Source organism: Thunnus albacares, chromosome 5 (genome assembly GCF_914725855.1).
Source record: "Thunnus albacares chromosome 5, fThuAlb1.1, whole genome shotgun sequence".
Taxonomy (NCBI): Eukaryota; Metazoa; Chordata; class Actinopteri; order Scombriformes; family Scombridae; genus Thunnus; species Thunnus albacares.
This window is the reverse complement of record NC_058110.1, coordinates 27562573-27585621: the sequence shown is the minus strand read 5'-3', so window position 1 is coordinate 27585621 and position 23049 is coordinate 27562573. Positions and strand designations below refer to the sequence as shown.

The 23049-nt window shown below is 43.5% G+C and overlaps 1 protein-coding gene across 1 annotated transcript in view; it reads right to left on the bottom strand.

Moving 5' to 3' along the window:
* Window positions 1-22179, bottom strand: part of itga5 (integrin, alpha 5 (fibronectin receptor, alpha polypeptide)) — a 32685-nt gene extending 10506 nt beyond the window's left edge. The window contains exons 1-18 of the mRNA XM_044352220.1: window positions 21742-22179; window positions 12762-12892; window positions 8774-8874; window positions 8096-8219; window positions 7820-7881; window positions 7681-7726; window positions 7447-7572; window positions 7316-7360; window positions 7031-7074; window positions 6746-6802; window positions 6078-6130; window positions 3573-3781; window positions 2993-3184; window positions 2863-2908; window positions 2437-2550; window positions 1050-1105; window positions 471-628; window positions 151-288 (exon numbers count right to left, since the gene is read on the bottom strand). Of these exons, the coding sequence (XP_044208155.1) occupies window positions 151-288; window positions 471-628; window positions 1050-1105; window positions 2437-2550; window positions 2863-2908; window positions 2993-3184; window positions 3573-3781; window positions 6078-6130; window positions 6746-6802; window positions 7031-7074; window positions 7316-7360; window positions 7447-7572; window positions 7681-7726; window positions 7820-7881; window positions 8096-8219; window positions 8774-8874; window positions 12762-12892; window positions 21742-21950 (1911 nt within the window). The 5' untranslated portion in view covers window positions 21951-22179. The remainder of the gene's footprint in view (window positions 1-150; window positions 289-470; window positions 629-1049; window positions 1106-2436; window positions 2551-2862; window positions 2909-2992; window positions 3185-3572; window positions 3782-6077; window positions 6131-6745; window positions 6803-7030; window positions 7075-7315; window positions 7361-7446; window positions 7573-7680; window positions 7727-7819; window positions 7882-8095; window positions 8220-8773; window positions 8875-12761; window positions 12893-21741) is intronic.
* Between the last annotated feature and the right edge of the window lie 870 nt (window positions 22180-23049).

The window sequence follows — 23049 nt, the reverse complement described above, 5'->3', positions numbered from 1 at the left end:
GAATGAGTCTAAGTAGTCTTAGAACCAGATGTACATTATTAGTGAACATTGCCCCACTATATGTTGATGCTAGAAGCCCTGTAGATCACTCCAGGATTAGTTAACTGAGCAGGATAAGAAATCAGGGAAGTGTAGTGCATGTCAAAGTACCTTCTGCTCAATTACGTTGGTGGCCTGATAGTTGAGGATGGGCCGCAGGCCGTGGGAGTCAGCTGCAGCTTTGGGATCCAAAGTGAAGTTCAAGGCCACATAAATGGAGGAGAGTTTATCTCTGAACTCTTTCTCATCCTGCAAAGAAACATATACCAGGGTTTTTTCTAGATGAAATCTGTACAAAAAGTAAGAATTTGTTGTTAAAAAATGTCCAATGGCTTAAGTTTGCATCATAATCACAGTTATCGCTTCATATTATTCTTTTCTTCTTTCTACTTTTTTTTTTTTTTTTTTTATTAGTGAGAAAGGGGGCGTACTCTTAGGTAGATCTTTGTGTTGTTGCAGATGCGCTCGCCATGGCGCACCCTAACACTCCGCTGGAGCAAGGGCTGCTGGGAATCCAAGAACAGAGCTCTCTTCACTGCACCTTTCTGCTTGTGCTTATGACTATCGAGCTGCACCTCCACCTGGAAATCTGGAACACATAACACATATACGCACAAATGAGCATTCATAGCATGATGAATGTTCTTGAGTCACGTAATGACAGGTTTAAAAAAAGACCTCCATAAATACTCTGAAGCACACACAATGTAGTCAATGTAACTTAAACATAATGGCAGGGAGAACACTTGTATATAGAGGAAGGACTCATTAAAGGTAATAACTAGGGGTTGATAGGGAAAGGCACTGAGTACAGAAGAAGTTTGATCATTAAAGTTGGATCACAGAAAATATTTGGCACACTGCATTTCCTTTTTTGTCATAACAAAATCTAAAAAGCTACATCACCTGACAAAACCTACAGGCTGTTATGGATTTAAAACATTACCATTGGTGACTATCTGACAATTTCCTCACTTGTAATAAAGTGCAGATGTGGAAAATTGGCTCACCTAGGATGCCTGGTAGGTGCTTCCCATCAGCGGATATGCAGAAACTCAGGTTGACACTGTTTTGGACAGAAGGGACAAGGACATGATGAGGGAAGCATATTCTTTTATGGCAGAGATTCAGTATAAATATACTGTACACAGAAGATTCACCCTCACTTGTTCTCTCACTTTCTCTCATGGCCCACTTTTCTTGTGTCAGCTCCTTACATGGTTCACGTTACGAGGCAAGAGCCGTAATGGGAATACAATGAATAATATGAAAAAAATGCCAAATGTTTAGAGACATTCTGGCATCTGACTGCTTTCACCAGCCAGGCTGATAAATCGGTGTGTCTCTGTTTCCACCCTTAGCCCCCCACACACAAAGGAATAGCAGAGTTAAGAAGGGTGAAATTGGGCAACGACTCAGGTTTCAATGCTGACCAGTCAATGGCTGTCTATATAAGCCTGTAGCTCTCTCTCATGACATCAGCTGCACAACACGGTGCTGCTGTCCAAAAGTCTGCAACCCCAAAACCCCCAATCCTTTTACTAGTAAACCCACACTAGAGGGACAGAGCAGAAACTGTAAGAAGTGAGAAAGGAAAAAGGGAGAGTCTTTTGCAAAAAAAAAAAACACAGGAAAGGGAAGAGAAGTGAAAAATGAGACAGAAAAAGACAGAGAATACAAGGATTTCTTTGGAGGTGTAGTAATAACTTCATGTATACGCTCCTGTGTCTGCCTGTTTCTGCAAGACTGTGTGCGCACGCTCACGGGAGTCTACGTGTCCTGATGTTTCCCAGCTGTGTTCCACCACCAAACAATATCTCATTCAAAGCAACTGCAAAAACCTTCCAGCCCCTCCCCTCCCACCCTCCTTCCCATTATCCCCTCTGTGCTCCCTTCACCCCCACAAAAAACTCCTCATCACCAGGCAACGTAGCGTAATCAAGACACATGTGTATACAAGAGTTTCCTTTATGGATCAGGATCTGGAGAGGGGGGGAAAGCAGACACATGAGTGCAGTGTCAACCATGTCGAGCAGCGATCAACCGTCGTCTGTTTCCTCTCCCCTTTTCTGGAACTGAATACTGTGCACATTTGGAGGAGGCCAAAAAAGGCTAACAATGCTGCTATTCAGCACATTATTTTTCTGTTCCTCAGCTGAAGCAGTGTGATATGAAGACATTTTGAATATGGGTCAGAGAACAGCAGCGCTCGGTACAAATGAATACCGTGACTGCTGATAGAGAGGATATTCCTTATCAGAGCTTCCTGTCAGGATAGGAGTGTTTATGCACGCAGGAGAATGGGGAAACCCATCTTTTTTGCAGTTGGGTCAAACAAATACCAATAGAACAGTCACAGGAAGCTGAGTGTTGGTAGTGGACCAGCTGAACACTCACCAGGAAACAGGAATGCTGGTGTTTCCATTAGTGACGATGCAGTTTTTCTCTTCAGGGTTGATCATGGTAGGGTAAACTGTCAAGGAGGCACTGGTGTTAACTATTGGCCGGGATCTGTGAGTGAGAAAAAGAAAGTAATTTCAAGACTCAATAAATTTCCATTTTTACCACATTTTGGGAAATACACGTATTCACTTCTCCAGAGCCAGGCTAACTGTTTCCGCCTGTTTATATTTTTCATGCTAAGCTAAGCTAACCGTCTCATGGCTCCAGCTTCATATTTATTCTACACACAAGCGGTATCATTCTTCTCATCTAACTCTTGGAAAAAGAAAGTGAATAAGGATATTTCCCAAAATGTCATACTATGCCTTTAAACAAATAGACTGCATGATTACATACAGTATATGATTCAAAAGAACATACCTATAGAGGACTGCCTTATTAACACCAAAGGCACCAACAATGAGATCTGAGAAAATAAAGGAAGAGAATTAGAAAACATACTAAAAAAAGATATTTATGCTAATGATTACATACTTTTAACCTCACTCACCTGGGTATCCATTCATGTCCAGGTCCTTAGCACCTCTGAGGGCAAATCCAAAGCTAGCAGGTATAGTCCCAGCAGCCCACTGGCCAGTGATCACCTGAGATGGCTTTTCCCTGAGTCCTTCTGAGTATCCATTATAGATGTAAACCAGTCCCTGCTTCTCATCCCCTCCAAATGGACAGCTGATAGCCACATCTGCCAAGGAGCAAAATGTCAGGAAAAGCATTAGATCAAAGAGATCCTTGGTGAGATATATTTGGCAGACTGTGGCTAAATTATTTTATACAATAATATCGTCTAGTGTCTGGCAAAAAACAGGTTAGGCTGTTGCCATGGTAGCCCAGAAAAACACATAGGGTAACAAAACTCATCATCTTGGCCTGTGCTGTAGCTGTCTAGTAGAATGAAATGGAAAAAAGAACTCATTGGAGAGTTGTTTTCAGAGTTCCTTCTTTGCCTTTGTTTGTTAGTTTGTTTCCTAGTTTGCACACATGATGTTTCATGTTCATGCAGTTAAGAAGAAGCGGAAGCAAAAATGAGTCATAATGTTCCGAATTCCCCCCTCCGCAATCACAATATTTACCATTGAAACCATCCTGGTTCAGATCTCCCAATGGTGCAATGGTGCTGCCAAATCTCCCAAACACCTGAGTGCCTGTAAGGTGAGGTAGGCTGAGCTCCAGGTTTAGGGGGCTTCGCTGCAGGTAAACATAGACCCGACCCATCTCTTCCAGACGGCCATCAGAGCCCCGGACCATGAACATGGGAGCTCCCACCAGCAGGTCAGTCATCCTGCAGACAAGAAAGGAAGATCACACAAACTCATTTAAGCTCAGACACATTGTCGCCTGAGGTTCCAGCTGTAATGGGTTGCTGGTGGCATCCAATCTAGATTCTGCCCAGTTATTAGGGGTCATAGCCTGGACCTGTTTCTTACGCTTTGTTTAAATATTGATTCTATTTGCTCTGAGGAGCTGCATGTTACTGACCATGAATGTGCTTTGTTCAACCTGTCTTTTAATTTTTGATTCTCTGCCCAGTAAACATTAAATCACCTCTCAGCTGAGAGGTTTTCTACAGCTTTTGACCCAAGCGCAGTGTTGTCTTCTCACGATCATCATCCATGTGCACCGTCTCCATTACAAAGACCTTTTAACTGAGTTTAACAACATTGTTAAAGATGTGAGGGCTTCCTACTGTGACAACCTAATTTCCTCCAGTGAACGCAATCCTAAAGTCCTGTTTGATACCATCAACAACATTGTCTCTCCTGCACCTCCTGATGTGCCTGTATTTTGAAATAAGGATTACGGCAACTTTTTTCTTTGTGAATAAGATTAGAGATGCCAGGGCTAGCATCATCCCCTCCTCTACCCCCTTTTATGCCTATCCAACTCGGCCGTCAATTTTGGACTGCTTCTCTCCTATTTCCCTGCAAGACCTCACTGATCTGGTGGGCTGAATTAACACTCCCTCAAGCCCTGTAGATGTTTTACCAAATTCCATGCTTAAAAATGTACTTGGGTCTATTGGTCCATGCCTGGTCTCTATTATAAATAGCTCCCTGCAATCTGGTTGTGTCCCAGCCTATTTTAAACATGCAGTTGTTAAGCCTCTTCTGAAAAAAAAAAACTAACCTTGACCATTCCTTTCCAAAAACTACAGGCCTTCAAAAGTCCTAGAGAAAGTTGTTGCCAAACAGCTCACTGCTGTCTTGACTGCTTGACTGCACACAACATCTTAGATGAATTCCAATCTGGTTTCAGTCAGAAGCATTCCACTGAAACAGTTCTTCTCAGAGTCTCCAATGACATAATGATGTGGGTGAATGCTCTGTTTTGGTGCTGCTGGATCTTAGTGCAGCTTTTGATACTGTAGAACACAGCATCCTGACTAAAGGGCTTAGGCAGTGGGCGGGTGTCTTCGGGAGCACCCTGGACTGGTTCTCCTCCTATCTCTTGGTCCCTACATGTCTGAAACTGCTGCTCTTTCCTGTGATGTGCCTCAGGGCTCTTACTTGGGTCCTATGCTATTTGCTCTGTATATGCTTCCCTTAAGTCATATTATTAGCAAATTGAAAGGTATCTCTCACTGATGATATTCAGCTGTATGTCTCTTTTAAACTTGATGATACTGATAAACAAGCTGTTTAACACAATCGTCTGACTTCCATTAAAGACTGGATGGCTAACAATGTCCTCATCATTGCTTCAGATAGCATAGATTCCAAGGTTGCTCAGTGTATTGGGTCCCTTTCTTCAGTTGTACAGTCTAATCTTAGAAATCTTGGTGTTATTTTTGATCAGGCTATGTACTTTGATCAACATGTCAAGTCACTAAGCCGTACATGTTTCTTCAATTTAAGAAATATTGCCAAACTGAGGTCTGTTGTATCACAACATGAGCTAGAGATGATGATTCATGCTTTTATATCATCCTGGCTGGACAACTGCAATTCCCTTTCCTCCTGCCTCAGCAAATCGTCCTTGGACCATCTACAAATGGTCCAGAGCGCTGCTGCAAGGATGTTGACCAGGTCCAGCAGGATGACTCACATCACAGCCATCTTATCATCTTTACATTGGCTTCCCATCAAGTTTAGGATTCATTTTAAGGTTCTTGTTTTCACATATAAAGCCCTGCATGGTCAGGCACCTGTCTACATCTCTGACCATCCTTATATCACCAGTAGGTCACCTAGGTCTTCTGACCAGGGTTCACTGGTTGTCCCTCATGCTCAACTGAAAACAAAAGGTGATCATGCCTTTAAAGTGGTGGCTCCACGAACTGTGAAACGCTTCTCCTATGGACATACACATACAGCTGAAGACTCATTTGTTCAAACTGGCCTGTGTCTCACCTCATAGTGTCTAGTGTCTGTATTTTGTGCGTTTGTTGTACTATTTTTCTGTCTTTCTGTCTTATTTATTTAACAATTTTACTCCTGTGAAGCACTTTGTGACCTGCCCTGTGAAAAGTGCTACAGTAAAAAAAAACTTTACTTACTTACTATTACTTAGCAAGAAAGAGAAACAGAGGACGACGGAGAGGTTGAGAAAAACAGACAGGGGAAAAAGCTACCACTCACCCATCACTGTTGATGTCAGTTGTCGCCACTGCATAGCCAAAATATGATCCCATCTGTAAACAAAAGTGTGTCCATGAGTTTGGCCACTGAAAATCTCATTGTCAAAAGCCATTAACATCATAAAGATTTAGTTGGTTCTTACTTAATACCAAACAGTCATGCTATTGCAAACTTCAAACTAGCTTTCAGCATTGATAGAATAAAGGGAGGCCTGAAGGAAACATGAAGGCTTGATGGGTTTTACAGGTTTGTTGCATGATAGGCCCAGTTTAGTTCCATTTCTGTTCCAGTTCTGTTTCATTTTCTAAATTTTCTGTCATGAAGCTCAGTCTGAAGACACGGTCTAAATTGCCAGAATGTAAGCAAATTCAATTGTGATTTTATTTATTCAGCTGAGTCAATCATCACTTTAAACGAGCTCAGTGCTTTTCTATTCCCAGAACCATTTGCACAAATTGCCACTGCACTTTCCCCTCAATAATTGAGCTTTACAGCAAACCACGAAAGAGACCAAAATCTAGTAAAGAGAACATTGGAAAGGAAATTATTTTTGCTTACACTGACTCAACAAATTAAGAGCTCACATAAGAGGCCAAGCCATGAACACACAGAGGAAGCATGAAGGATCTTTCTGTATAGAGGGCGGACATAGGACCTCTCTGACTCACCTGCTCGCCAGTGTAGTTAATCAAGGCCTTCAGATCTGTACCATTCAGAATGGACACCTGCAACACAGCAGCCACATATGGTGAACATCTTTTTATAAGGTCTAATATAAGCATAGTCTCTGGTATGGAATTCACTGAAAAAACAATCCCCGTTGTGACAATATCGCTAAGGCTATTTTTTTTCCTTTATTTTCCTGTGTTAGTCCCAAGTCTAAAGCCCAGGTCTCTCATTCTCAAAGCAACAAAATGAGAGCCAAAATGAAAGTGATGATTAAGCTTTCTTACCAAACCGTAAAGCATGAGTCCTTTTGGAACACCAGCCACAAAATCTGAGAGGTGCATAGAGAAATGAAGCAAAGATTTAGGGAGGGTAAAATATGCAGGTCAAGCACAGCAGGAGGATTCTATTGACAAGGTTTCCAGCTCAGTAATCATGTAAAATATATTAGCTGACTTGAGTTTATGTTCATTTCAGCTGTAGCCTTTGCATTTCTATGTGTCTGCCCTTATGTGTTTTACTTTACGCCTCACCTAACATTGGCCACATGGGTATATATTTGATGGACTTACCTTCCACCTGATCACCACTGAATTCCCCGACAGCAACAGAGTAGCCTGAAAGCAACACAAGAGTACAGACATTAGTCTAAGCTTGCATGGCTAACAAACTAAGAGTTTACATTTTAGTCAGCCTCCCTTACCCTGATAGCTGTCATCATGTTTAGCCTGGACCTGTTTGGTCTGGATCTGGCCACCCACAGACTGCATAAAATAGCCTGGGTAGTACGCTTTGATAATGTCCTCCTTAGCTGCAGAGATCACCTGACCTAAAATAAAAACAAAGAGAAAAACGGTAATGCGAATTAACTTGGAAGAACATTTTGAGGCTTGTTTTTTAGGATTTTTAACATGCTTGATTGGTATGTCCTAAATACCTTGCCAAAAGTAGCTGCCTGGCCCTCCCAACACCACTTTGCCATCCTGAAAGATAAAACCTGCGAATTACTACAATGAAAAAAGAAAAAATTAGCCCATAAATCTCTGGTTGTTCACTGACAGGAACATAGTTATTACCGTTGTGAAGTCAGCACTAAATCCTCCCTGGCAGTAGCCTTGTCCTGCCTCTTCACTGATCTCTGAAACAGAAGACAGAAGTGGAGTGGTGCATCATGAATGATTTAAGTTATAACTATTAATATTCAACTAATAATATTTGATGAAAATCATGGAAAAAGAAAATTTAACACTTATCTAACTCCCACATAGAGCTCAGCTGTCATATTAAGATAAGTCTATATAAAATAGATCAATGTTAACGTCACTGGAGATTTGAAGAGAGGTGACAGTTACCTGTGCGGCAGGGAGCATACTCCACGAATTTGGTGAAATTATGAACTGAGAGGTAGCAGGTTCCTGTAGCGTCAGAATGGGGAGTGTCCTTTTCAGTCCGCCAGGAATAGAGGGGAGCGCAAGCCTGGGGTAGAGAGGAGGTGGAGAAAGATGGGGATTGGTAGGGGGGCGGGGTGGGAGGGAGGAGATGTGTTGATGAATGGGGTGAGCTTTTAGGTTGGGAGATGTTTTTCCAGTTGCAACAACACCCGGGTGAACTCAGGAGGAGACCTGGGCTGAGGTCAGTGGTACATCTGGAGCAGGGTAACCACGTAACTCAACCCAGGTCACAACCCATACTATCAGACCAAACAACAGGCGGCTCAACTTTGATGTCACAGGAAGGGCACAAAACATTTCTTTACGGTGTGTCGAGACTGGAAGTACAAAATTGGAACTGAATGACAACAACTTAATGGACAGTAATCTGGGAGACAAATTTCTGACAAAGAACATACACATTCCCCCTGAGTGAGACATCATTTGAAGAAGAAAGTTTCTCACAGTCATGTGGCCAGAACAGACTTCAGTGAAAGCCCTAATCATAACAGTGGAGAACACCAATGGAGAAAGGTAGGGCTGAAACTCTAGTCCTTCCCTGCCCAGCCCCCAAAATCATCTTTGAGTGGGTCACCTTACCAGAATTGTGTCACCGTGGGAACGCACGGTGGCGCCGAACCATTGGTGGGACTTGAAATCAACCTGATGTTCTGTGTTGTTGAGAATGGCAGTGCGATCCCCTGGGGAAAAGACACAAGAAAATGAAACTAAGTGATAGCATTATAAAAACATAACGAAACATTCATTCCTTCAGCTGGACCTCAAGTAGCCTTCCCCTCCCAGGCCTTTGGAAACATCTGGACAGCTGGCGGACAGCAGGCTTTAAGACTCCAGTTACACTATTTTTCATGCAAAGACGATCAGGGTGAGAATTTGAAAAGAATGGTATGTGCTACACGGCCACTGTTTAGGAGATCAGGAGATAGTAGTTCTCTTAGCCTGGCCGGGTATGGACTAGCCTGGCCTAACTTAACCTCATTGACCCTTGGCTCTGTTTGACCACCTGGCCATTGACGCTGATCTCCCACTTCAACACTTCACACTTGACAGCAGCAGGTGACGTGACAGATGGTCCGGGGAGTCAGATTTAAACACAACTTTATTGGAAGACAGATGTTACATCTGTGCTGCGATGGAGAATGAAATGCAAACAAATTGATTAGGCAAGGAAGTCATATCACCATCCTATAGCTCATAAACTGAACACTGACATTCCAGTGTATGAGTTGACATCTGTAACGGAAGTGCAAATGTGAGTTGAAGAACCACTCCGCCCTAATCCTTTACAGCCTTGGACTCATTTCCCCTCTATACTTCGTCAAACCACGGGCGTGTTGCAAAAGTGCAAAGCAGCATCTCTCCAGGAACTGGAGGACTGATAGATACTGCAAGAGATCATGACCTATGCGGATGTGAAGAAAGCAGGCTGTGTGTCAGGCCTCTCTATCCCATGCCTGTCCGCCCCTACTCTTTCTTCCCAGCCAACTAGGCAGCCTGGAGCTGGGGGTGAAGGCCTGCTCTGTGTCTTTGTGGAAACAGCGAAGGGGCCAGGGTCCAAGGAAAACATACACACTGTAGCCCGGCTTCCTCATAGCAACCTCCCAGTCATCTCTGTTTAGGCACACACTTCTCTCTCAGTTACTCTGTTTTCATTTTCAATATTATCTCCATCTTCCTATTCATTTTTCTTTACACTATCTCGTCCAAGTCTCCATGTCTATACCGCCCTTTCTCTCCTTTGCTTACAGGGAGTGCTGCCTCCCCTCACCCAAGACTGGAAGCAGAGAGATTAGAGTTTTTTAATAACCCAACTGTATTTCTGCTTAATCTCGATCACTGGGCTTTCCTGCTAACATAATTCATCATGGGCTGACAGAAGTCAACCCTGCCCCCACTGTGTTAAGTGTCCAGGAGTCTATGTGTGAAAAGAAGTGCTTTAGCCATACAGGCAATAACATGACCCACACTTCAAACAGCTCCTTATAAGCTTGTTACTTTAACTAATCTGCCTTAGCTGCATGTTCTTAAAGCATACACCTTCTTAATATTTTCATAACTCAGGGGTCTCTGTTTGGATAAGGCAAACGCAAAACCACGAGAGGACTGTAGAAGCTGAGCAGGATTGTGTATGTTTGAATCATGTTACCAAGGCAACGAGGAGTAAGAGCGAAAAAGTTTGCTTGTGCTTCATAGCGCATAATTGTGATCAGTTATCTGGGCATGTGAAAGAGAGAACGCACATCAACGTCACCGCTTTAAGAAGCCAAGTAAAGTTCTCACATGGCAGCATTCGTTCCACCATTAGTTCTGTGTCACTATAATGAGTGATGAAAAGTTCTGTTTGTTGTCTGTGAGGCGACTGAGGGCAGCCAGCTGGAGTCACGTGAAATGCTCTCAGATGAAAATAGGGGAGATTTAGAAGGGAGATAAGAGTGAAACCCGGAGACGGGCCACCACAACATGTCATCTGACCGAAGTCCCCCTGGGAGGCCGGTTAGTGCTGTGTGCCCGGCCCAGTCTCTCCTGGGACCAGCAGAGGAGCGTGGAGGTCTGGAGTGCATCCATAGACTCGATTTTGCCTTTGAACTGTGTGTGAGAGGACAGCCATTAGTGGGGTTACAGCCTCTCACTGTGAGTGTGTCTGTGTGTATTTTTGTGTGTGTCAATGGGGCAGAAGACAAATGGCCAAATTCACTCATCACATCAGCTGTCCCTGTGGGAGTACAGACAGCAGGAGAACAGAGGGGGACAGAATGGAGGAACAGGGCTCTGGTTTCTCCCTCTTTCCTCCGTCGCCTCCCTCCCTTTGGCCTTCTCACCTCCCCTCCCTTCCTCCCATCCTGCATGCGCCCCTATCACACCCTCCCTGCTGCCCTTGCTCCCTTCTCCTTCTCACTGATCCATAGACAGGCTCTTATCTCAATGGAAGAGGAAGTGGATGGGAGGGTGCCTATGGCCACTTTGACCCAATTAGTTAGGCTTAATTAAGAGGGTCTGTGGCCTGTGGGTCAGGGCTCAAACACACCGAGAAACAGGGGAGACCTCTGACACCACTTTGTTATAGGAATACACTAGGTACCAATTATCTAGTGGAAGATAAAATATAATGTAGTAGCGCTCTTTTATTCAAGCATTCCCAGTGAAGAAAGTTATTAAAAAGAAAGGTTCCGACTGGCAGCATCACCACTGACTGCTTTTTTTTTTTATTGCTCTAGTTTTTAGTATCAGAAGTGGCCAAGAAAACAGTCACAACTACAATAAATTAATTGCACCAGTAAATGTCATCAATGTAACAGCTGTTTGGCACAGACACATTTGCATACAGATGTCTATGTATCGGGTATTCCTCCACTGTACGACGACTCCGCTGTGATCCAGATGTCGGAACCGGCTCTGGCACTCCTTCAAAGCCCCCTTCAAAATATGAAGGACACTCTCTGCTCAGGGGACTAACCTTCACGGTGAGGCCTCGCTGCTTGCACATGACATCACTCGCCGTGGCCTCCAGCCAGCACCCAGGGATGTGCAACACATTTTATGTTGCAAGAAAAACAGTGCAAAAATAGTGGAGAAAAGGGTACCAAGCAGCAGGGTCCAATAAAAGAATGTTGTTAAAACAGGCTTGTGAAACACTCAGTGGAATATTTCTCCCTATTGTGCATTATGGACGGTAAATTTAAGTTGGCTCACAGTGCTGAGCTTTGATTTCTCAGGAAAGAAGCCAAAGTGTTGTGGTAACTGTCCCTCTACATGTGTGATTCATCCTGTTTGTGTGTGTTTTCAGGTTTAATCTAAAAGCTAGTAACTACACATTCTTTTTACTCTGATTGTACCTTTCCTCACTTTGCTATGTCTCCATTGTGCAAAAAAAGGCTGGTGGGTCCTCTGTCAACACACCGAAAGTTGAATCCATTCATTAGACAACCTCATGGACTTCCTCGTGTTCTCCCAAACCACTTTACCTAATAACTGGAGTCCTTTTGTCACAACTGGTGGTGTCTGCTTTACCTGTCATACAAACAGGAGATTTCTTTGTCTGACTTATTTGTTTATTGGTTTCTTATCTCCCTATAACTCCTGGGGCAGGGCAACACAAACACGACTTAGAGGAAGGAAGGAGTATCCTTCAAAAACCTGTTCAACACCCCATTATTCTTTTCATCCCCAAAGAAAGGACACAAACAGGAAAAAGAGATCATCCTGTGTCCAGGAACCAATGTAGCCGACAACAGTTCAGTGGAGTGGAACACTGACGCCTGATCCAGACCTGCTGCTGACAACAGGAGCAAAAAGGAAATGCTCTGCTGGCTTGAGAAGTGTACTGAGAAGCTTAAACATCATCTGCAGTCTCTCAACTTCTCAAACAACCACGCAGTAAGACAAAGGGCAGTATTGGTTAATCTGCACAGTTAAAATGAAAAAACAGAGCTTTTTTTTTTTAGCATTTCTCCTCAAGCAAAATTATAAGTGAACACATTATTCTTTGGCAGCTAACTAAAAGTCCCAGATTTCAAGCCTTCCAAACAGCATGTGAACACACTGCTTGTATGCCAGTCATAAGGCTTACCTTCGGTATCAAACTCAATGGGGTGACAATCTGATTGGCCGAGGCTCCATGGACAGTAGAAGACAGATCCTCCCTGTTTAACATTGTTCTGCGTTGTGTTGGCCTTGGGAGCTCCTATCACCACACTCGCACTGCAAAGGAGAGACAGAAAGAGAGACAACTTGCTGTAAATCAAATATTACAAGTTTACCAAACCACAGAATCCTTATGAACCTGAATCTCTTTACCAAACCATTGTAAAAGGTTCGCAATCGTTAGCTCTTAGCCTGGCCTCAATTAAAATTAGCATTCTAGACCTCCCACTCGGCAGCTTTAATCATGATGCAGTGCGCACATTTTACCGCTTAGCAAGCTGTATTCTGACTCAGGAGCAAAACATTTTAACAGGTTGCAGCACCGTTACATAATCCCATACAACCGGGGGAAATTGCTGCTACGACGTGTACACGTGATGTTCACAGACACGCTCACTGGGCTTGTGTGCAGTCAGACTCACAAGGAGAAACACTTGCACAGTCACACATGCACCCCTGTGGGGCATATTCAATAGGAAAACAAGAAAGCAGACAGGCTAAGTGGAGTCACACTCTTGTTTCCACAGCTGTGACACCAAACATCCATGTCCTTGGAGCTACACTGTACAGCTACAGGAAGGGCAGCCGACCACTTCAATAAACATAAAGAATCGGTGAGTTTACAGGTGACTCCGACTAAGAACAGACCTCAGAGATGAAAGAGAGGAAGAAAAGGCGGAAACGATGATACATCAATGAGGAAAACCAGGAGTTAGGCAAGTTGGGAAAAAAATGAGTAGATAATGTGTCTTAAGTGGGCGGCTAAGCCATTACCTCATTCTGGACCCACTTGACCCGACAAGCATCACATCACAGTGTGCCGACATTGATGTGGGTAAAGGAGGCATGACACCACTGAGAGCTGATGGTGTCTAGGGGGTTCCAAATCAGGAAGAGCACACCCTTTCCTGCCCCAGATCTTCCAATAGTACATGAACGTTTACATTTTGGTTAAACTTAGCATCCAGCCCCCAAGGATAACTACTCAGCAGGGTCCAGTGGAAGACAGGAGATCCAGTATGAGTCAAAAAGCAGTTTAGCCGTGCAATATTCCAAGGCCTTGTTATCCATGCTAATTAATCCCACTGAACCTATCTATTACCTCAGATGACAAAACGCAAAAAGTTATGGGATGGCTTATGGAAAAACTCAGAAGTGGGCCAGCAGGGCGTGTTGGTGGTCAGAACAAAGCTATGGTTTTGAAAACACACAACTGTGGGAGAAGAAAAGGAAGGTCAGAGAGCAGACGTTTTGAGTTTAATATCTCAGCATTACTGGGTCTTAATACCTCAGAGGAGATACAGTACATCGCCAATTCCAAATGTGGAGCAGAAATTCCCAGTTTGTGTTGGAAGAGAGAAAAAGAAACAAACCAGTTCAACTTGGAGAGAAAGAAACCGTGCCCCCCTTTATTTCTGACCACATATGCAGACACAGGAATATCCCAGTAGAGCAGCAGAGCTCCACCTGTACAATAATCTAAATCACAGAGCCTTCCTGGTTACAGATTTTCACAATGAGACAGCTGAAGATCTCCCTGTCTTTATACTCACGCACAAAAATATGCAAGCAGTCAGTAAATATTTAACACAAGCTGACGACACTTCAGCGCACATCAACGAGTCAGTACGCCTGTCAGCTGCAAGCCCTCTAAATCTAATTGAGAAACATACATTTCAAAAGATAAACTTATGTTTCAGACAAATTCCCCAGAGGAACAAGGCTGAAAGTTTCTTTCAGAGCAAAGTTCAACTGATGTTCCTATGAAAAAAAAAAAAACCTTTTAGAAATAATGTGAATGCAAGCACATGTACGCAATAAACGACACCACTGGAGGAGCATGTACACAATAAAAAGGGCAGGGAAATTGGAAGCAGCAGCATCTTTTGTTGAATCAGATCTGAACACAGTCCAGCCATCATTGGTGGTGGCAGCTTTTCAAAGGGGAAAAAAAATACAGGAAATAACAAAACAGGCAGATCATGCTTTAATCAGCATTTTGGCAATTGAGGCGAGTTTTCACTACCTTGCACAGATACACCCAAATGTGCAGACATGCATTTTAACACAAACACAGGTTGATAGTGATCTGAAAGTGCTGTAAATGAGGAGGAATTAGCATTTAATAGGTCTTTATCTGGCAAGGATCAGTATTGTACTAACTGGCATTTACCCACCCCTACACTTTATCTGCTATGTGCTCTAAGGGTAGAGATTTTGTATCATTAGCATTTAATGTAGCTCTATCTGCAGCCGGCTGGGTGCTGCATTACAAATTCTTTTGTAAAGGTAGGAGAGTGTATTACCGGCTCTTGGGATGGGTATGCAAATATATGTAATTGGTTGGGGGCGAGCGACCGTCAGCTGTTCAGCAGACATGGACAAGGACAGACATGCTCATGTTGTTTTTGAGCCACAGTGACTAAGGTGAGTCCAGAGAAAAAACACTGTTCATTGTGGGATTGAAAGCAGCACCATCACAGGTTTGGTGGGGATCACAGCATGCTGACAAATGTAGCTCAGCATGCATTTAAAAAGCCGTGACCAGTCTTTAGTGATGCTCACTGAAGTGTTTTGGCTACTGGAGAATTAAACCAATATTCACTTGCTCATTTGTCAGCTTCAAGTTGCACTGGACAAATAGCAAACCCATTTCATAATAGTGAGAGCTGACATATTTCCTTGTGGTGGAGTAGGTGGATGAAAAGAATTAGCACCTTCACCATGTCTAGCATAGCCAACCCCACTAGCTGCCATACAGCAGCCACTAATGACCTCCACCTCCCAGCTGACAATTAAGCGTTAATTAAACTACTGTAAGGGAGTCGGGTTGCATGTGAGGAATGCATAAACAACAGCTTCACTTTAACCAAGGACAGGGTTTTGTCTCATTTGAAGCCCAAGCAATCAGAGGACATTCTACAAAAATATCTCACCATACCATAATTGCCAGACTGTAACCACTATTTTATGTGGGGTTGAAAAATTAGGGGCGATGCAGAGTGCTGGAACTTGCTGATGTGACACTATCATGCGTAGCCATGGCTAATGCAGTTTATGGTGAGGTTACAGAAGGAGGTTGTCAGAGGGTAAATTCCTCCATTGCTCCCTCCTCTTCAACCCAAACATTTTTCCCCGATTCCACATTTAATTGTCTTCTAGCCAGCTGCAAAGCTGATGTCACTTCAACACTATTATAACCGCTTTAAGCTAGAAAGAAGGGGGGGGGGGGGGGGGATCACAGTCGCATTTGTTAAGCCCGCCAGTGCCAGATGCAGTCACCATCTGCTGTCATAAACACGTCTCAACGAACACTATGGCAAAGACGCCCGGGGAGCGGGTGGAGAGAGAAAAAGGAGCTGGTCTTCACAAGCCTCAGCAACACCTCAGAAAAACATGTACAGTGACCCGTGGAGTTTACACTGAGCTATCAACACATGCTTAAGCACTGGAGTGGTTCCATATCAGTAAAGGAACTCAAGCAGTGACCTGATTTGAGCCGGTGGCAACTCTTGACCTTCACTGCTCTCATTCCTGCAGTGGACAAATGGAGCATGCCAAAATACAAAAAAACTCTGAAGAATCACCTCACCAACATTAAATTACATCTGGATCGATAGGAACAGAAATATGGAGGTGGACAGTTCATGATCAGCAAATGAAATATGTAATTGTATGATGTCATCCCACAGCAATATTTACTTTTCAAAACGTGCATAGGCACTTAAGAGTGAGATCAGCTGAATGACAAAAAAAGGAGAAGCACAAGTAGTGTGTGATGACTTATTCTAGACCACATGGAGCCATACAAATAGTCTCACGTCCTAGCCAAGGCCAGACAGTAGCTGTTTGAATCCTTACGGCTGCCATATGGACGATCGTCTATTCATTCACACACACACACACACACACACACACAACATACACACGTGTTCTCAGCGCTGCTGTCCAGGAGCTTGCAGATGATGAGAGTAGCAGTGCCTGCTGGGATGGTGTGTGTGCTGAGTACAGAGAGTCTACTGTGCTTTGCTGAAGCCACATTTTTTTGTTAACGGTCAGATGGTACCGTAAGTCACAGATAAAGGATTTGTATCTTGCTCTACAAGCCTGGAGAAAGTCATGTCTTTTATAGCAATTTATAGACATTTCCACATCCCAGGATAAACTTGAAACAGAGCCACTAAGATCTGAACCCGCACCAACCAATGTTGATCAGATAAACAGTCCGGTCTGTCAAGGATCTGATCTCACCATCACCACAAAACCACTTCCTCACTATTCTCAAAAGGATAATAGTGAGGGGCAACAGGTGGCCTACAAATTACAAGTGCTGCTAGCCAAAGTAGCCAAACAATGTTGTTTATTGTCACGCAAAAAATTGTGTGGACATCCTAAGGCAACTTAAAATTACAGTTTATGATTTTACTTTGCAGATAGGTAGGAGTTACTAGTCTGGTAACTGAATCAGCAAGTCGACACCAAGCTGATTTAGCGATCATTGTTTTTAACTTCTGACCTCTCAGCAAGCAGCAGTCATTCTGAAACCATATTCTATCATCGTTATGGGGGTTTTTACACTTAATGTGTTAAAACCACCAGCTGTTTTGTCAAAACCGCAGACCATGTCAACTCACAAGAGTTATGTGAGAATTTTGAAACATCCTGCCACTTAAAAAAAACATCAAAATGACTAATGGTCTAATCTATGCATTCTCTGATAGCAAACTGTTGTCCAACCCCACCCCCCCCAAATACACCCCACCTCTTACCACCTTCATAGCCCAACTGCCCTAAAATCCCCCTGCAGAGAGTTTAACTGCCGGTGTTTCACACCTCTCCACAATGCCTACGCCAGGGGGTCCAGTCCTCTCACCTCAGGATAGAGAGGCTGTTGTATTAAACGTGGGGATGGGGGGTGAAGCAGCTGTTGAAACACTTTGTCTGTACACCCCCAACCCAGCCGCACCCACACATGCATATACACACACAGAGAGATCCATACAGAGTAATGGCTGAAGATTACGTCTCATTTCCATCTCAAATATGAGAACTGAGGTTAATTTGAATTTCATCTAGTAGATTGTCATAAGATGGCGTCATGTGCTTATTGCTATATAAAGGATAGTCTTTATCAAGTTACCATAGATGTGAGTCATTTCGTGACCTGAGGGTTAAAACAAACCAGGCCTACTGGCAGTCAGAGATTAAATCTAGTAAAGTATGAGTCAGGATGACCCTGACCAATGGCCAACTCAACTCTAGAGTAGACATGACGTCGCGGGGGCATTCCCAACCTTACACAGCAGACGTGACAGGTCCATGGGCCCCCTGAACACATCACAGGAATTAAAGCAAGAAAAGATTTGTGAGCCTGAAAAATTGTCCCGGAGGAAATATGTACAGTGTATTGAATTAAGTATTATATGAATTTAAAACTGCTCCATGCCTGAAATCAGGCATTGTGCCTGAGAACGACATCTTTTTCCAGTGAAACACACACACAGGCTCATTATATGAATCCCCTTTTACCAACAGACCAGTAAAACCTAGACAGGCAGTTTATGTTTGAGACAGACTGCTGTGTAGCCAGGCTAAGTATATCCCAATTGACCTTTATAGCAACAGACAATGATGTTCCCAACCTACTGGCCTGATTGTTGTAGGTGTATACAAAGTTTGACAACAGAAAATTAAAGCAGCTATTCTGAAGGCCAATAATTTAAGAAAGAAATGAGTCATACTGAGACTTCCTCCAATGGAAAACAGTAAACAATTTCTGCTGTCAGACAAAGAGCCCCATTGTCTGCACATGATGAAGAGAACCTGGATGAAGAAAAGTTTGGCAGCCCAAATATACAAGCTGTGCTCCTGCAAATCAAACACTGGTTTGATTTAGCAACAGGTCCATAGAAAGGGACACCAGTGAAAACATTAACAGAAATGAGAGTGATCATATATGGAGAGGGACGTCTGCGTAGACGCAGAGAAAACATTGCTGCTTTAGTGGCCACAAGAGAACTGCAGTCCAATGTCAATATTAGTTCAACTCTAACCCTGTTTGAGGTAAACTCCAGGAGAGTGACCTACATGGACCGGCTGACCTCTGCATGTGTTCGTCATGGCCAAACCATCTGTGAGCTAATGCACATCACCGACACATCACTGAAGCTCATGCATGGACTGGAACACATTACTGTCTCCATCAGAGGGTCTTCCGTCATCGAACACTGACACTCAAGTCCAACTTGAGATACTTTTTTTTTTTTTACAAACAGTCACTGACTTCACTTGTGGACATGCACCAGAAGCTGCTTTCATACACTCCAGGCTAGGTCTGTTATTATTTACAGCCCCTGACCTTTGACTCTTTCTATCTCTGTATGATCCACTCCCTTATCTCCGCCTGGCACCAGAAAAAGTCAACGAGGAGTCAGTTTCTGTTTGATTATTAAGTGTTGGAGGAAAGACTCATCCCTAAGAGGTCCTTCCCATGATGTATGCATGGGGTATGACATACACACACACTGCAGCCAGACTGAAGAGTTAATCTTCACTCAACATGGAATAACATACACACACACTCACAACAGGGGACCATATATCCTCTTGCCCTTCCTGTGTGTATCTACAAGAGCTGTCACACACAGTTCACAGACACTATCCTCAGGCGTTCTTCCATGGTGGGCCGCCTGCATGTGTCCAAACTTAATTTTATTACACCAGGCTGAAGGGCACGACAGACCCGCATATATTAACTCTGCGTCAAACTGGGAGAAAGTAAGCCTTTGTGTCTGTTTGTAGGCCTGACAGCATCTTCTTCCCTCGTCTCTGCATGTACATCTACCATCATTTTCTACCGATGCACCGCTGTAGTCCTTGCACTGATGAACACCATTTGGCCAAAGTTCTTCAAAAGCAGCAATAATTTTACTCATAAGTTCCAAGCTGAGCTTTGTACAAGTCGTCCTGACAAGAAGAAACTCCCCGTGCAACCCTCGACTGACCTCACCTCGAGATTCCAGCTACTCCCCCGCTCCCCATGTCTCCAAAGCGTTGGCAAAGATGATGTGATGGCAAAACACAAGAGATAAGAGAAACTCATTTCACGACTCCACTCATATGTTTTGATGTGTCGGCTTCTAAGAAACTGGTGGCGTATACATGTGGTCTGCAGATAAATGCGAGGTCTTAAATCAGCTCTCTCATACTTTGTTTTCTTTGACATTTGACTTGTGAACACATATCCACAGGGAAATTACAGGGCAGTGAGGTTGTAAGAAGCTACACTTAAATATTATTCCTGCTCTGCACATACAAACTATTGTCTCGTCTCCTCCTCCATAAGCATGGTGTCTCAACTGGAGAAAGGTTCAGATTAAGTCATCAGTAAGATGACGTTTATTCTGTCTCATACTCAATGAAACAAGGAGGGATGATGAGGAGAGAGGCTAGACAGTGGGGGAAGGTCTAGGGAATGGATGAATTAAAAAACCCTGCAGAATGACATCAGCATTGGAGGAAGTAAGGAGGGGGATGTTGAAGAGAAACGAGGGGTCCATGCATACAAGCTTCACGTCCTAAATCATACCGCTCTCCTGAAGCCCCTGTTTCCCATGCAAGCAGAGAAATAAAGACCAATAGCAGTAGGCTTTTAAAGAGAGGGACGGGGGAAGAGGGGGGAAATCTCCCCATGTCTGACTGTCTGCCGTCCAGGGAAGTGGGGAGGAGAAACAGGGAAACTAGAGCTGCTGCTGGCGGCCCACTCGGCACAAAGCCCTTTCTCAAATCCCAGCATGCTGGCTGGTTGAACATTCGGCTGAGACACTGCTGGTGCTCAGCAGACACAGACTCAGCCAGGAAGTCTGATTATGTCTGAGTGAAACCTTGACTGCGGCTGCACAACCTTTTGTTAATGATTATTACGATTACAGGGTTGGGTACTAGGCTCACCAAAATGTACTGAATGGGTAGCAACTCAAATGCAGATCTGTCAGCAACTAAATTAACCCGTGCCTTGCTTTTCGATGCACCCCAGTTGATACAAAGACTCCATGCTCCTAGGACAGTCAGGATGGCCCACATTATTATATTGTCCACAGACTACTGGGGTAGACTCGACCACAGGTATGTCATGCATGAGTTTAAGTCCCTCAAAATGACTGATGCCAAAAGCTCATCTGGAAGAATGCTGAGATAGTGGTAGCATGCCGAGTGTCACAGAGATCACGTCCCCACTGAGCCAAGAAGCATCACAATCAGCTGCAGCATTTCAGAGCAATATGATGTGATGGCTAAGCAGTTAACAGGCTTTTTCTGGCATTTAAAGGAGAGAGCAGATTAAAAGGTCAGAATTAAATGTCATTATGTAGGACAATGAGATTAGGATTTGTGGGTGATTCCAATAATTTTTTATGATGAAATCGTTACTCTTATATTGGCACCATTCCCGGTTTAATACATAACAGTCATTTAGAGCACAAATGCGATTCCCTGATCAAATTCAATTACAGTGACTTGTATGTGCACTGAGGGCGTGCGCGCCGTGCGTAAAGCATGTGTCTAGAGAGCACAGAATAGACATAAAACCTTGATTTAATGTCTGAGCCAAAACAACATCCCACAAACGAAATGCGTGTCTTTCTCCTATTGGAAACTTACTGTGTAACTTTAACAGGGGAGTTGTAAGTGTTCTCAAGTTTGGCAAAAAACCCCGATAAAGTGCAATGGAAAGTACACCCTGCGCGCAACATATTTGTGTACAACTGGGTTTTGTGAAGTGCCCAGATAAAATCATAAACAAATGTTTCAAACTTTGCACCGGAGCTTGTTGCTGAGAAGACAATCCTCTTTCTTTTCACTGTGAGAATTTCGGAAATTTGGATTATTTATCTGTTAAAGAAACTCACCTGGCAGAATCTGCCAAATAAAAGTCAACCGCATATCCGAAGTAGCTCCCTGTAGGTCCGCTGTAAACAGCTGGGTTCTCCACGTCCAAGTTAAACGCCTCGCAGACAGGCTGGGAAAAAGTGAGTAATAGCCCGAGAATACAAAGGAGTGAGCGGGCGAGAAGGGATACCGTCCCCGGCGTCTTTGCGCGAAATCGTTCCAAGCCCATGTTTTTTTTTTTACGAATAAATAAATCCACCAAAGTTTCTTTTAAATGGCGAAATCGTCCCAATTGTTCGTGATTTTCAAGTCCACAGAGCAAGCGTAAAGACAGTGGTGGAATATGGCTAAAACTGCATCCCTGTAACTCTAACCGGCCAGTATCTCATTAATGCTCCGTCAGCTCCTCTCTGCGTCCTCTCTCCTCTCTCTGCCTCTCTCCAGGCCCACGCCTTCTCTGCTCACCTAATCATGATACATGGAGCAGGGAGTTCCCACACCCGTGACAAAAGTTTTGGAAGAGGAGGAGCCTGTGATTCCCTAAAAGAAAAACTTTGGACAGGAGTCTTCTCATCTACTAACCTATCTCTCAGTATTTGTTTACCAATGCGGTAAAAACGCGATCACTTTTGCGCTTTTGAGCTCTGAGACTTTCTTATCAACGATACTAATTAACCAAAAGAACAAAGGATCAAAAACCCTCCTTTGGATTTTTATCTCACAGTTATCTTCACCTTTTGAGGTTGAAGTTGCTGTCAGAGAAGACGACCTGATAGGTGGTGGAAGGGTCAATGAAACTTCAAATGTCCAGCTAATATAAGGTCTGCTGGTGGCATGTGTCTGCTCTCTATTACATGATAATCTCATTGATCTTTATCTGTTGAGGTTTTCACAGATAAGCCAGCAATGCAAACTATTACAAAGCATTGTTTTCTCTCCGTTAAAGCCAAACTTTCTTTGGCAATAACCACAAACCTGTGTTCATAATTTTGACATTTCCCAAAAGTCTCTATAATTCTGTATTTTTCTTTTTGCAAAAACCAGAAATAAACACATCCACTGCTCCACTGGTCAAATAAACTTTCCCAAACATACAAGCAATAACTAACTTGCACAACCCCACACTAATTATACCTTTACCACACACCCTCGCAACTAAATGTGTGATCCATATGTATTTCTATCTTAATTACAGTGTTGATCTGATTTGGGCATATGATGTTTTCTAATGCTGTCTGGGGGGGTTGTGGGAAGATTTGGTATCACTGGTTCTGAGGAAAGTGGTTAGGCTGCGAGAAGCAACTACTCACTGCAATGAGACCTTTAAT